Below are 16,097 nucleotides of genomic sequence, written 5' to 3' on the forward strand. Positions count from 1 at the left end.
GATGTTTAAGCCGAACTTTTACTTGTCATGCTCGACGTTCCAAATGCCATTGTCAAACTTCTAGGCTTACAAGATAGCGGTGCTCAACATTCAATGTTGATGTTTTACAGATGAAAACTTTGGCTGCAACTTCTCTAATAATCACTAAAATAGTGCAAATGTACATTATAAGAGCAAGAGATCGTTATGAATACTGCTTAAAATGTTTTTTATAATTTTAACCTAATCAGTTTAATTTTTTTTTATCTATCTAAAATAGTTCATGAGAAATGATTTTTGTAATTTTAGAATAAAATATTTTTAGACATATGTTTTTTGAGAATGTTTTAATCATCGTAACATTATATAGTATGATTTTATTTTAATTTTTGTATATATATATACATACATACATATTAGTGATGTAACGAATATTCGGTTACTACCCGGTATTCGGCCTAATACCGAATACCTAAAAACAGGAGTAAGAAATAACAAAAACACAGTAAATTAATCATTTTTGTTACTTTTATTAATGCTGAACATTAAACTATAATTATTAAAGTTAATAAGAAATAGCATCTAACTCTAGTATTAAATTATTTCGTAATTAAATAATAATATAGCCTTTATCTAGCCCGATATCTTATGGCATTGATGGTGTGTAGGTTAGAATGTATCGGCATTAATGTTATTGTTTAGTTAATTATGTTATATTCGTATTCGCGTATATTTTAATATTTATACGATATATTTGAACTTTTCCACAACTGGGGAGAAACTAGACCATATTATGTCACCACTAAAGTATATCCTTAGGGTACTATTCAGTCTACAAATACGTAGTAAAAACAAAATTTTAGTGTTTAATTAAAGAGTTAAAATGATCGATTGCAAATAAAATAACTTATAAGTTATAACTTATATCTAAATACCAACAACTGCTGAATCATAGCGGTCTATTTACGGCTATTACATAAATTATAAACCAATTTGGCACTAGAGGTAGACGTTAGGCTCCATCTCATATTAACTTTTTAATAATTATAATTTAATTAATTAATTTAAATAATTTAGACCTAATGGAAGAAAAAATTGTAGTGACAGTGGGCCAATAGAGAGCACGGTGTGCGATCTTTGCCATAATATGGTTTGCGCGCCAATTTTTGTACATGCGTTAATCAAGCCGAATAGTTTGGCCGAATATTCGGTATTCGGCCACGCTCCTAGCTGAATATTCGGTATTTGGCTCACGCCGAATATACTATTCGTTACATCACTAATACATATATATACAAAGAATATACAGGTGGGAAAACACAGTAGATACAGGATTACACAAAGCATAGTGCCTCACATACTAGATTGGCTTTCAGGAACTATAAGACTCTGGAGAAGCCTCAGTCAGCCTGTGGAGTGATTCAACTGCATGATTCGTCCAGTCTCAGCATTTACCCATCCCCGAGGAGTATGCTCTCTTTAACCTCAGTGGGATTTCCAAGTGCCTGAGATTTCCGTATTACCAGTCTCTTGCCATTCTCCCCTCCTCTTCTGTTTGCTTCGCAATTTATTAAGGGCGTTTTGGACGGAAACTTCCAGTCAATCACAACACTTTCTTGCGTGAACAGCTTTCACTCAGGTCTGCTTTTATCAAATGATAGTGAAACTTACATTTATGTCCGCTGATATTCTGACCCACTTGTTTACGTCCAGGAGTTCACCATCAGGCAAGTGGTCTATCACCAGACCACATGTGGATCCAATTAACAAGGTCAGTGCTTCTTTTGTTCCCTCTCTGTTTACAACTTTGTTTACAATACTTTACAATGATTATTTAAGCATTTATGAATAACACTGTAAAAAAATAGACAATTTTAATCCAGAAATTATTTAATTATTCAATTTTTTGCAAGTGATGTGAAGTTCCTATAGAATTTTTATATTGTTGTGTTCATAATACTGCAGAAGTAAGTTTGTTTTTTCATGACATCTTTTACAATCAACAGCATAATGTGTTTGTAAATTTCTAAAAATAATTTTCGAAGCTGTATTTGGATTGTTATCCGCATACGAATTTATATAAGCTACTACTTTCCTCAAAAAAAGTATGTTGTGAGAACAGGCAAAATGGATTAGAATTGTCCTACTATTATATCGGTACATTAACGAAGTTCTGCTCCCATATGTTCGATTTTTCCACGGTGCTGTTGGTGAAAAGTTTCATTTTATGGATGATAATGCATCTTTTCATCGCACACAGACTATACAGAAGTGTCTTGACAGCGAGGATATTCATCGCATAATCTGGCCAGCTTGTTCTCCTGACCTGAATCTGATTGAAAATGTATGGGAAGCCTTGGAGAGACGTATTGCTGGTCAACAATATCCACCGACAAACAAGGAGACCCTCATCCGTGCAATAAAAGAGGAGTGGGACCACTTGCCTCAACAGCTCCTGGATCATGTTGTTCTGAGGATGCCACTTTGTGTACAGTACAAAGTTGCATTGCACTTCATGGTGGCCATATCCCTTACTGACATGATGCTCAGGATTGATTGTAGTAAGTATTGTGCATTTTTTGTACAACCATGTTTTCAGACAATATACACCTTTTACAAAAATACCCTCTTTTGATATCCTGTGTACTTCCTTTAAACATAATTATTATATTAAATCATGTTGAACATGCTGTCAACACTATTCTTTTCTTCTTGGTATACAACCACATGTAGTTTTTCATATACTTGCCCATTTCTTCTTCTTTCTTAAGTTTTGTCCACCAGTGTATATAGTTTCCAAGTGTCATTTACTGTGTTACATTGTGCCAACATTAGCTGTATGGTGCTGCTTCTATCTGTCTATTATAAGCAGTCATTATTAGAAAGTGCAGGTTTTAACTGTAGTATTTATCATCATCATCAATTAAAAATTAAATTTGCCTACTTTTTATACTCTATGCTTTTCTTAATTTTTTGATATTTTTTATAATGTTAGGCAAACGTTAGCTGCATGATGGCACTTCTTACTTATTGGCTCAGATAGCATAAATGTTAATTTTCAACCAAAATTTCTATTTGCAAATATTATTTCAATTTAGATTTTATTAAAGTTGGTGGCAAATTTTTTCCCATATTATATATATATATATATATATATATATATATACACACACACACATTATGAATTTTCAGATATATATATATATATATGAAAATTCCAGAAATATCTCTCTCTCCATCCTGGATATTAGGCCTTATTCCTCACCACACTAGCCACTCCAATTGTGGACCTAGCCAAACCAATGATGGATTGATAAAAAGGCTCCCTTAGTGTTCACAGGACAGAAAAAAAGAAAAAACAACAGTTTCTTTGTAAATATATTGTAAATATAGTGAAATAAGTAAACTTCAAAAGTATGACTCTGCAGTAGTATTTTATATATTCTGTCATATATCATAAGCATTCAACTAGTTATATCAAATAATGACCTTCAAAAATAATTGTAGTGCAAAGTATAATTTATGAGCATATAGTTTTGACATACATATTCTAAATGTGGAAAATGGATAAAAAATAGACTTGAAAATGTATATATTTTCGTCATTGTCTTAACTTTCAAATACATATTCTAGTCAAATATTAATCTTTAATGGAAAACAATTTTTTCATTTTCAAAAGTTACAACACAATTTATTGTTTTAATACACATACATATATATGTAAATTTGAATTTAAGAAATCGTGCTAATTTTAATTCAATATTAATAAAATACAAGTTACCTCAACAATATTTCCTAGATCTCTAACGTAATCCTTTTCTGTTTCCACTAACTCTTGCAGAACAAATCTAGTGAAAACGATAAATTATTGTTAAAACAATAAAATCAAGCAAATCTGATAATTTATCAATGTAAAATTGAACTGAAATATATTAATAAAAACAATTATAAGTAAATAGATATTCATACAAATAATTTATAGAAATTATTAAGGTAGATAATTTAAATATATATGAAATACAATGACTGGAAACAAATTTTTAATAATTATTACCACTTACAAATTTTAACAGAATATTTACAAAAAAAAAAAAAAACTAAATAAATAAATTTGCCAAATTATTGAAATAAAAATTAAAAGTAAGTTTTAAATTTATTGTGTCACTGATAATTACTTAAAAATATTTTTCATCAAAGAAAAAACATTCAGTCAAAATTATCTTTCAAATGAATGTAAATACATAAAAATTAAAATACTGTACTATTTTTCTATTTGTTTTTAAAAGACCTTTTAAATTTCCTAAAACATTATAATACATTATTCTCGAATAATCTATATAATAAGATTACAGAAAATTTTGCTAAAGGATACAAATAATGAAAGTAAGATGTATTTATAAAATATATTTATTTTGAAAGACTATAAAAGAGAGCTTATTAAACATTTAATAAGTTATGTTAATAGCTAATCAGCAAATAAATTATACTAAACCAACAGAATACAAAAAACAAATCAACAACATTAAATACAATATACACACACACACACACACACACACACACATATATATATATATATATATTGTATTTATTCATCTTTTGTTTACTTTATTATTATTTAAACAACAATGCAACACTTAACATACTCAACCTTTATTTCAATTTATGATAAGAGTGACAACATTGAATAGACAATGCTTATTTTAAAATGAAAAATGGTACAATCTTTCTCCAATAAACAATGTGCTTATTATTAGAGGGCGCTGTCCTATAACTCTTCCATCTCGCAGTTGTTTATTAGAATAAAATTTCATTTTACACATTTAAAGTATGTATTTGACATAAGATCCTTTTCTGTTGACTACATGTTGCAATTGTAAAACTGTGTTATCAATTGCCACATGTAACATTTTAGGGGAAATCTGGGAGCACTAATTGGGAACAACAATGTTGCCCTATGTTAGCCTTAAGCTCTCACAAGGAGTGCACATACCATGATAAACATGATTTTCCAAATAACCCACAGCCAAAAACATGTTTTCAACTGACCAGTGCCAATTTTCCCCTGGTGGTAAAAATTTCAACTAATTTTTCCCTTTTGATTGAAACCATGTCGTGTTTCTATTGTTGTTTCTCACACACCAATGCAGTGTAATTTAGCAATCACTTTTGATGATATCAACTAAAATTTTGAATCTTCTAGCATGTTTCGATCAGGGCTGTCATTATTACCAAATTACAATAAAAAATATAATACTTTTGCACTCTCTTATCACATAAGAAAGGGTATTGGTTATGCCCCTATCAACAGGTACAGAAACTGTAAACTTGGGTTGACAAAAAAGTTACTTTTTAAGCAAGAAAGGGTATCCCTAAGGAGCTAGTAGCTGACCCTAGACATTGTTGGCTGGAGAACATTTGCTGATAGGTAGGACATATGTTCAGTAACACATGTAACAGCTAAGTGTATTTAATTATTCTTATTGCAGTACATGTTACAAACTGATTTATCTTATTACTTGAAATAAATGTCAGTTTGAATATTTTCTTCTTGTTCGAAGCTGTACAATTATAAATATAATAATTATTACTTCTCTGCACTCAAAGCTAGAACTACTTAAGATAAGTAAGACAAAAAACCTTTCACACTTTGTTTCTAGCAGTTTAATCACTAGTAAGAAGAAACCTTTATAAACAGTGACGTTATTTAAATATCTGCTAACTGATGTTCCAACCGACCTTATTATACCCGAAGAAGGCCATTCAAAATGGCCAAAAACGTTTGTACTTAGTGATTAAACTGCTAGAAACAAAGTGTGAAAGGTTTTTGTCTTACTTATAATAATTATTACTTTTCATTGCTCTATTGTTTATTTTTCTGTGCTGTAGATCTGAAACTTGCTATATGCCATTGAAAATTGCTCAGCATGCTACAGTTGGTATTCATGTCATCAGTTTCCAACCTCTAATTGACTAATACAAAAACCACTGTACCTTCAAAATATTTTTCACATTGTTATTGACAGAAGTGACAATATGAAACTATATTCATAATATAAAAATATCTAATTAACACTATTCTAGGATATTCAAGAAAAACATGACAATCTAAAAGATATAAATGACTTTGGTCTGAAATATTGACAAATTATATATTTTTGCAGAAAAATAAACAACAGATTTTTTAATGATGCTATTGATTTAAAAAATATTCTAAATTAATACTTACTGTCTTTTTTGTAGTGCTTTCTCTTTCTCAAATTCTATATTTGTTTCTGCGGAATTAAGTTTTTTATCATCACTTTTAAATGATCCTTCATTTTCATCAGCTTGTCTTACTTCCTGATCTGTAGGTTTATTATTTGAAGGAAGTTCAGTATTTTCAATGTGCTGTTCCTATAAACAATATATAGATATATACATATTACATTTTGAAAATCATAAAATATAAAAAATTAAAAATAAGATTCAAATCCAAAGTTGTTGTTATAACTTTGAATGTATAAAAAATTTAATTTTTTATTTAAAAGAAAACACCAAATTAGACAATAATTCTGCTACACTAGATAATTAATATTTGATGTAAAAACAACAAAATAAGAATTGTAAAATATGGCAACTATTAACCATAAATGATCTTCATACGTTAGTATAAGTTATAAAATGAACATAATTATTATTTTAAAGTATCATTTTAAAAATTTTCAAAACACACATTTTAATACAAAAATCAATAAAGTAGAACTCTGATTATCCAAATATCCAATTATCCACCAAAACCACCACTTGCCCTCCTTTCTCTCTCTCGCAAATGCCACAGGATTGCAATTCTTTTACATTCACTGTGAATGTCTCTGATCATATCTGCAAACTTGTGGAAACAAAAACATATTGTTCTTACCATGGCAGAACAAACTGAGATTGTCACTGCATTGAAAAACAGAATCTGGGAAATGTATTGCTGAAAGAAATGATGGAAAGCAGCTACTTTTTGAACATTAAGAAAAATGATGACAACACAATACAGCATTTCACTTATATCCTGGAAAGTGAGAACAATTGTTCGACCAGAAAGACAATAAAAAAAGCAAACAATACTTCAGTTGAAGAATTGACACACAAATGTTCATACAAAAGCATTCAACTGGGCAGCCAATATCCACACCAATTTTATGTGAGAAAGCTCTGATGTTCAACAAGGAAATGAAAACTTCAAAGCCAGCAGTGGAAGGTTGTGCAACTTCAAGTCCGACATGGAATCCGAGAACTCAAGATTCAAAGAAAAGCTGTCCATGAACACAGAATATTCAATTCAATTCTTTATTGTTTGATCCTTAGTTGTTAGATAAGGGGTTAAAGTATTAGATAAAGCTGGAGTTAGTACAACATAATACAGAATAAAATACACGATAATAATCATTTTTCAAAAAATGTGATAAATTAATTATAGCTATTAATTATATCTAGGATTTAAATCTTATCAAATACTTTTTCCTGCTTGCTTCAAATTTCATACAATGAAAGAACATACATTTCTAAGTTTCACACACTTGCATACTATAATTACTACAAATTCTCTCAGGATCTTTATATCGCATATTATTAATCTGTTATTATAGTATATTAGTCTACTATATTTCAGCTGCAGTATTAAATGCAGCTATTTATTATGACTATTTATTATGTTTATTTATGTCCATAAACAAATAACCTTTGCACGTAGGAGTTGTTTTAATACTACAATCTAATTTGTTTTTTTTCCATCCAAGACCAATCTTCTTGTATGATCTGTTCACAGCACACTCGTATAATTAATGTTTGATAGCTTTTGATCAAACAAGGATCTTGAGACAACCATTGGAAAAAGAAACAGTATCAATCCAGCAAATTTTTCAACACCAACAACCAATTATACATACAATTATCCATCATTGAACACAATTTATACAGTTTGTTATACGTTACTTTAACATAACTGTTATCTAATTTCAAAAGTCTAATCCAAAATAAAGGTACTGCTTTTATTATTATTGTATACTTTATTATTATTATTTATTTGTTATTGCAATTGTACATCACTGATCCATATTTGGAACACTGTTGAATTTAAATTTTAAAAATTATTCCTTTATAAGTTCATTCCTGATGATGGCTGCATAGATAGCCAAAAAGAAAATTAAAAATTTTTGCTGAAACAGGCTGTAACTTTTTATTTTTTACATTTATTCCAGTTAAAAAATTTTATTATTTATTATTACCAATATTCTAGAAACACTAAATTCCAAATGCAATGTGTAAGTTGGAATTTTATTATATAACAAAAATTTTTCTAAGATATAAAACAAGGACAATTTCCATTTTATCATAACAAGTAATTGCTCATACAGGAGCAGCATAAAGTAATACAGAGAAACTCATTGAGTGAAATAACTTTACATAGTTATAAGTAGAATTAATTTTAGCTCTTGAAAGAATAGGCCATATTGAACCTATTGCCATTTTAGCCTTACTTATATTATAATTTTTAGCCTGTAAAAGTTGTCCAGAAGACAAAAACAATACTCTCAAGTATATGTAATTTGAAAACAACTGTATAGGCTGATTATTAAAAAAATCATCTCTCTCCGGGTGATTGCCTACCACCTTGCCAAACAGCTCTTGAATACCATTACTTTAGTTTTAGAAGCATTTATAGTTAATCCATAGTCACAGCAAAATTTCTCCAGACTGCAATTTTATTTTGTAACATTTACGGGATATCAGCAAAAACTAGATTGTCCTCAGCATACATTAATACATGTATCTCAACTTGATCTGAGAGAAATCCCAGGCAAGTCAGATTTAGAAAGTTGCATTGTCAGACCATTAACACACAAATTAAGAAGTAATGGGCTCAGAATTTCACCCTGCAAAACTTCAATGTCAAAACCAAATAAATCATTTGCTTTGACTAATATCTTTACTCTTGCAGTAGCTTTGGAGTAGACATCAATTATAAGGCCAAGAAACTGTTTATTCATGTGCATTCTTTCCAACAGAGACCATAAAACTATGATTAATGATATCAAAAGCAGATCTAAAGTCTACAAAAACAGTATAAAATTTTCCTCTCTTTCTGCAATTTTAACTGTACCAATGCATTTAATACAAATATTTGATCTTGACACAAGCAACCAGGTCAAAACCTGCTTGCTCCTGACACAAAATATATTTAATATTCCACTCTTCTAATCTTCTATTTAATAAAGACGTAAATCATTTATCAATTACAGGAACCAAAGATATAATTTCTAGAATCATATGCATTGCCTTTTTTATATATTAGAATAAATAAAGATTCAATCCATGCTTCCAGAAAAGTAGAATTTCTTTTAATAGAATTAAAAATTTCCAATATTGTAAGAAATTTTTCAAAAAACACTTTATTTAAATATTCTGTTCTAATAAGAACAGAATATTTAAATAAAGTCAATTCCAGGTGAGGTACCAGATTTAAAGCATATACATAGAATATACCAAGAAGTTTGTTGCTAGATTGATGGCATACATCAAAGAGAAACACAATTGTGACTTCATCTGTAATGCTAATGAAGTTTGTTGCTAGATTGATGGCATACATCAAAGAGAAACACAATTGTGACTTCATCTGTAATGCTAATGAGACAGGGTTAAACTAGAATTCTGCCCCAAAAGACACTGGCATCAAAGCAGGAATCTGTTGCTCCAGAACAAAAAATAAGTAAAGATTGACTTACAGTAATGGTATGCACCAATGCACTGGAAAACAGATTGAAATTGTTTATGGTTGAAAAAGTGAAGAGTTCATGAGCTGTAAAGAATGTGAAAGATTTACCAGTGACATACGTAAACAAGAAAAATGCATGGATGTCAGCAGAAACTTTTGTTATATAGCATGAGAAAGTCTTCATTCCTGTAGTGAAAAAATATCAAGAGGGGAGTGGAAAATATGACAACATGCTGTCAATAACTGACAATGTGCTATCCCACCCTAGCAGTGAGTTACTGTCACAAAAGAAGGAAAATTGAAAGTCATGTTCCTTCTCCACAAATAATGTTGCTCCTGTAACCAATGGATCATGGCATTATTTAAACTCTGAAACCTCACTACAAGAAACAACTCTTGTATGATGTGTGGGAATTTCACAAGTGTCAATGTTCATGTCCATGAATCAACCAACATATATATATATATATATATATATATGTTGGTTGATTCATGGAATTCTGTTCAGCAAGAAACTTTGCACAGAGAATGGGAAAAGTTGCTTGGAAAAGATGCTGTGGTTAAGGTCACCAATGAAACATCTTGCAACAATATTCATGAGATAATAGAGAGCATTCTGGAACTTTCTCTGAGTGCAGAATTCAGAAGGAAACTGGTAGAGAATAATACAGTTGATGACAATTTTCAAATTTTAAGTGATTAAGAAATTGTAGAAAGCATGCAAGGAGAGAACACTTCTGGAAGAGCAGGAAGTAGAAGAAAATTACACAACAATCCTGGACCATTGCACAGTGAAGCTTTTAACTGTCTTGAGACATCAATGAAGTGGTTTGAAAGACAAGACAAATGTACTGTGCCAGAGTTGTTGAAACTGAAACACCTGCAACACTTTGCCACCAGAAAACATGTTTCATGTACTAGGCAATGTATCTCTGCTGCATATTTTTACCTGAAGTGATGCTTTCTGTATGTGTCTATTTGCTGCGACAAATCCAAATGATCAGAGGATGCTACTTGCCCATTGATAAATAAATAAATAAATACGATATGTGTACAATACTTTGCTGCTAATCTGTAATTTCATTCTTTACATGTTAATCCACTTATCTGAATTTTCAATTATCCAAAATTACCTACAGAACAAATCAATTTGGATAATTGAAGTTCTACTGTAATCAAATTAATTAAAAAAAGTATCAGCAAACTGCTATATATTTGAAACATACCATTCTCTCTTTCACAATTTGTTCTATTTCTGAAGCCATATCTGCTGAAGAAGCTCCTTCTGGTGCTTGCAAAATTAGTGGAATTGACTAGTAATATAAACAAACTAAACTTAACAATATGATATTATGCATGAAAATAACAAATTAGTGATGGGACAATATCAAACTTTTTCCCAATTCTGATTTCTGCTAAAGATTCCCAATTCAGATTTTTTTGAATACTTTCTAAAGTTTATTTTATTGACAGTTCAGAAAAATTAATGATTTATAATATGAGCATGCTGCATTCATTAATTAGTAAACATAAAACTTAAGAATGGAAAACGATTAGAAAATCTAGAATCAATCTTTCAAAAGAAATATGAAAATTCTCCATTTACATGTGAATACACATGCTTTTATTGTGTACTACAAAATAAACTTGTAATCTTATTTCAGATAATGTTAATATTGCAACACTACCCCCAAAGAAATTACAGCTAATTCCCTTTTACTCAATGAACTCTATCATCATGTCATACAGGATCGCCATCTTTTGAAACTGCTTTGTTGGCCAACATGATTACTGGGAGGGAAAGGTAAATAAGATGATGCACTTTTTTCACAATTCTTGCAATGGGCATGTCTTGTAAATGATCTAACTCCATTGTATTTAATGCTAAATGAGGTTTGGCAGATGATGCAATGAGCCGAACAAATACTATAGTCACAAATTAACCAATTTTTAAATTCATTCACTCCAACCACAAATGTCTACACCAACTCATCTTAAAAAAATCAATTTTTAAAACTCAAAATGGCAGTAAACTTAGTGGGAATGAGTATTTTTACTTATAATTGCATGAATCACATTTGAAAATTTAACATATTACATCATCATCTGTGAATCATAAAAATGTTCATAATTATAATGGGAAAGTCATTTTATCATTACAGAGTAAACACACTAAACATTAAAAATAAATTTATATAATATTTTTCAATTAAAATAAAATTTTGTTTAAATTTTAAACTGTTTTACTGACCACTGGCCTTGATTTGAAACTAGATAGCCTGATAGTTCAATCAACGTTAACTCATTTGTAATTAAAATTTTTAAAAAGCAAGCAGATTTATGAAACAAAAATTAATGAAATTACTAAAAAATTAAAATAAATTTAAATTTGACTATTTTTTTTGTGCAAAACAACACAAACAATTTTTATAGCTATGTTGCAAAACAAAAAAATCTAGCAACAAGTAGCTTAACTTTCCCAACAACATTTATTGGCACCATCTGTTAAGTTTTTAAAAAAAAATATCACTTTATATTTTTAACTATTATAAAATGGCAAAAAGCTTAATTTTGAGGGTAGGGATGAGTTTTATAAAAAAAATTGTAAATGCTAATAACAAGTAAAATCATCATTAAGTCCAACACTACTAGAGATACACACAACCCCATTATCTCTCCACTCCTTGACCTTTACCCACCAAAATTTAAATAGCATCAATCCCCTTAATATACAAACCTCCCTGCAAAATTACAGAAATTTTCGATGAAAAGCACAAGTTATTAAGCTTCAAACAGGGTAAACAAAATCGTGCCCCACAAATACACAAACATCCAGAAATTACCCCCAAATTTGTTTTTGCATTTCGATGTTTCAAGATGTCCTAAGTCCAAAAATGTAAAAATCTGAAGGTCATTTTTTGACTGATAGTCATACTTTCCCTGTTATATATAACAGCTGGAAAAGTAAAGAGTTGCAATTAATTTAAAAAAAAATTATAATTAAAGATTTAAAAAAAATGCAGCAAAATTAAATAAATAAAAATTTATCTGTATTGCACAATGAAGTATCTTCAATAGACATAGATAAAAGACATAGTTTCAAATTAGAAGTAAATAAAAATTATTAAAAATAATAAAATAATTAAAACTTTGGCATTTACACCAAAACCAAAGCTAAAAATAAAATCAAATTAATTAAAATTAAATCAATTGAAAATTAAAACAATATTTTAAAAACCATTTAAAAGTTGTTTTGAAATTTTCCAATTGTAAATCAAACAATTTTTAAATTTGTTTGTGGTGGTGATGGAACATTTTACTTTTAATATATATACAGAATACAGATTGCAGATCAAGCTGGCTGGACAGCAACCCTGAAGTCACCCTACTTTCCCTAAACCGGGGACAATTAGTACTGACCAAGTGCAATCTCTCGTCACTCTGACTACACGAAAGAAAAATCCACCGTGACAGACGTTGCCTCGTGTATGGGCATTGTGTACTCTCTGCTTTGTCAACATGAAAGTTTCCAATAAACTAATACTTAGTTGTTAACAGTGTAACTTAAAAATTTTTAATCTTCACCTAAAACGAATAATTAATTTTCTTATAAAATGTGGAAGAATTGTTTTTAAGAATTGGAAATATTGATGAGATTTGCTCGATTCTGATTCCTGGAAAATGTCAGATTTTTCGAATTCCGATTAATTGTCCCATCACTAATAATATAAATGAATTAATAAAAATTAAAAAATTCTTTTAAATCAAGTTTCTAAATACCATAATTTGAATTTTTATATTAACATTTTCTCTTAACAACAACATATCAACTAGAAATTGTGTGATAGTTACCAATAACAATTTGAACTTCATGATTTGAAAAATATAGTCACTGAAAATTTATGACTGTTATATTCAAGGAACAAATATAAGTTAATATCATACCATATATATATAATGTAATCTTTTCTCTTTTACAAATTTTAGCATGTCTCTTTTATAATACATTGGTATATGTTGTTTAGAAATAGAAGAAATTTGTGAAACATTCTACACAAGGTATATATGCTAGAAGTATAACAACCCATACCTTTATGAATATAAAATATTTTCATACATTGTGCTGGTGTTAAAACTAATATGAATTTTATGTTTTAAGTTTCTATAAATATTCATAGATTATAGGAATGTGATCCATCAATCACTTTCCTTACAACCTATGAATGTTTACAGCAGTTTACAATGTAAATATATATACAGTAAAACCTGCCTATGGCAACCACCCACAGTTCCTTCAAAAAGTGGTCTTTTAGACAGGTGGTCATCCAATACAGGTAGTGCTACAATACCATATTTTCGTACATATTTTGCGCATTTTTTAGCCATTTCTACTAAACAAAACTCGAGCTGAGCAGTTATAAGCGATTTTTTCACTGAAAGAGCTATATTGGTATTGTATTTTATTTTTATTGGATAACTCGATTTACAGGGGTTATCGTGATTTTATGACAGATTTAATACCAATATTTCAAAGATTAATAATACAATACTCGCATTTTCTTGATTATAATGCACACTTTCTTTTTTCTGAGATAATTAATTCAAGTTGTTTTTCTTCATTTGCTCCTCAGTTACGTATATTACATCATCAATATAAAAGCACATGCTATCTCTCCATCACTTTGGTTTTGGTTAGTCTAACCTTTTTTAACTTCAAAAAAACTTTTTTTTTTTAAATATTTTCTTAAGTACAATAAGAAAAATTATTAATTAATAATAAAACAATTTTATTACTTTTTGTCATAATACGATTTCATTACATTCCAATTGGACAATCATGGAATTGAAAAAGGAAGGTTGCCTGTAAAACTGATTTTTGCATTAAGGCATTTGTTTTTTTGAGTATTTTGTGTGTGAAAAATTACTTGGATATTATTTTTCTAAAAATATCGTGGAAATAAGGTAGATTGGTACAGAAACTATTTATTGCACATGTACTGTATATGAGCTTCAAAAATAAATAAATAAATAAAATAAATTTTATCAAATGATGAGATCAACCGATTAATTCTATTGTGTACAATATTTTATACACCAAGAAAAATACTGTAGGTCTACAGTACAATAAATTGACAGTAAGGATACAGTATGTACTTTTGTACGTAGATGCATGTACTGTACCTGTATTTAAATTTGTGTAAAATAAAACACTGTTTTAAAGCAATTTAGAACAGAAAATTTAATAAATTAAATTTACATGTACAAGCTAGACAATACATATTTACATGAGAATATTAAAAAATTCCATTACCTTAGTCTGTCTAACCTGTTTTAACTTTTGCTTTAGGATAACTTCCTCAAGCTTGTTTTCAATTAAATCTATGCTTTCCAAAAGACAAGGTCTTTCAAGATTGATGAACATTGCTTTCAATCTTGAAATTATGAAAAGTGTCTCTGATAGTGAAAAAGGTTCGATACGAACATCACTTTGTTCTTCATTATCGTCGTCATTGTCTTCTGTTGTGTTTGTGATGGTTGTTGATTATTCTTTTCCCCAACCATAAGTTGATCCTCCCAGTCATCATCCAAATCTTCAAAGCATTGATCATCATCAATAGCTACAATGTCATTAATTTGTGCAGCAGTACAAAGCTCTCGAAGTTCCGCTTCTAAAATATTTTCAGCATCCGGAGCATCTGCAACATTGCGAAAAAAGCCACACCTAAAACATTTGCTGATCGTTTCAGAATTTACTTCCTTCCAGGCATTTTTAATCCATTTAACTGCATCCAAAACGGTCAGTTGTTTAGCAAGTTGTGTTGCACTTTCAGCACTTTCCATCCGAACAAGCAAGAATTTTACAGGTTCTTTTCTGTATAGTATCTTAAACTCCTGGATTATGCCCTGATCTAATGGTTGAAGGTGGCTCGTAGTGTTTGGTGGAAGAAATTTCAATTCAACATTCGAAAGTGAAATCTTGGGGAATGGTAGGCAGCATTGTCCAGAAAAAGTAAAATTTTCTGGTTCCTCATTTTTTCATTTAATTTTTCTATCCATTCTTGAATAATGTCTGCTGTCATCCAAGCTCTGGAGTTGACTTTCCAGGTCACACCCAAAGTTGCAATGCCAGTACCTTTAGCCCTTTCTCGGCCGGGGTACCGATCTATCGTTACCCTGTTAACAATCGATTTTCATAAAATTTATCGACAACAGATGTCAGCACTTGACGGCAGCGTCTTGTTTATCGTCTGTTTCACATATTTTTGTCCAGGTGGTGTTTTGTTGACTTAAAAAATTTTAATTATCGGTTTTTTTTCTTAACTTTTCATTTTCTGATAATTTTTTATTTCATTTTTAGCATATTCATGCAATA

General features: G+C 29.6%; 1 protein-coding gene across 1 annotated transcript in view; it reads right to left on the reverse strand.

Moving 5' to 3' along the window:
- Nucleotides 1–16,097, reverse strand: part of LOC136970005 (triple functional domain protein-like) — a 231,686-nt gene that overhangs the window by 23,207 nt on the left and 192,382 nt on the right. Inside the window, 3 exon segments of the mRNA XM_067264363.1 lie at nucleotides 3,761–3,827; nucleotides 6,209–6,375; nucleotides 10,951–11,037. Coding sequence (XP_067120464.1) covers nucleotides 3,761–3,827; nucleotides 6,209–6,375; nucleotides 10,951–11,037 — 321 coding nt within the window.

The sequence above is a fragment of the Centruroides vittatus genome, unplaced genomic scaffold, assembly GCF_030686945.1.
Source record: "Centruroides vittatus isolate TY-2023 unplaced genomic scaffold, ASM3068694v2 contig_1863, whole genome shotgun sequence".
Lineage (NCBI taxonomy): Eukaryota > Metazoa > Arthropoda > Arachnida > Scorpiones > Buthidae > Centruroides > Centruroides vittatus.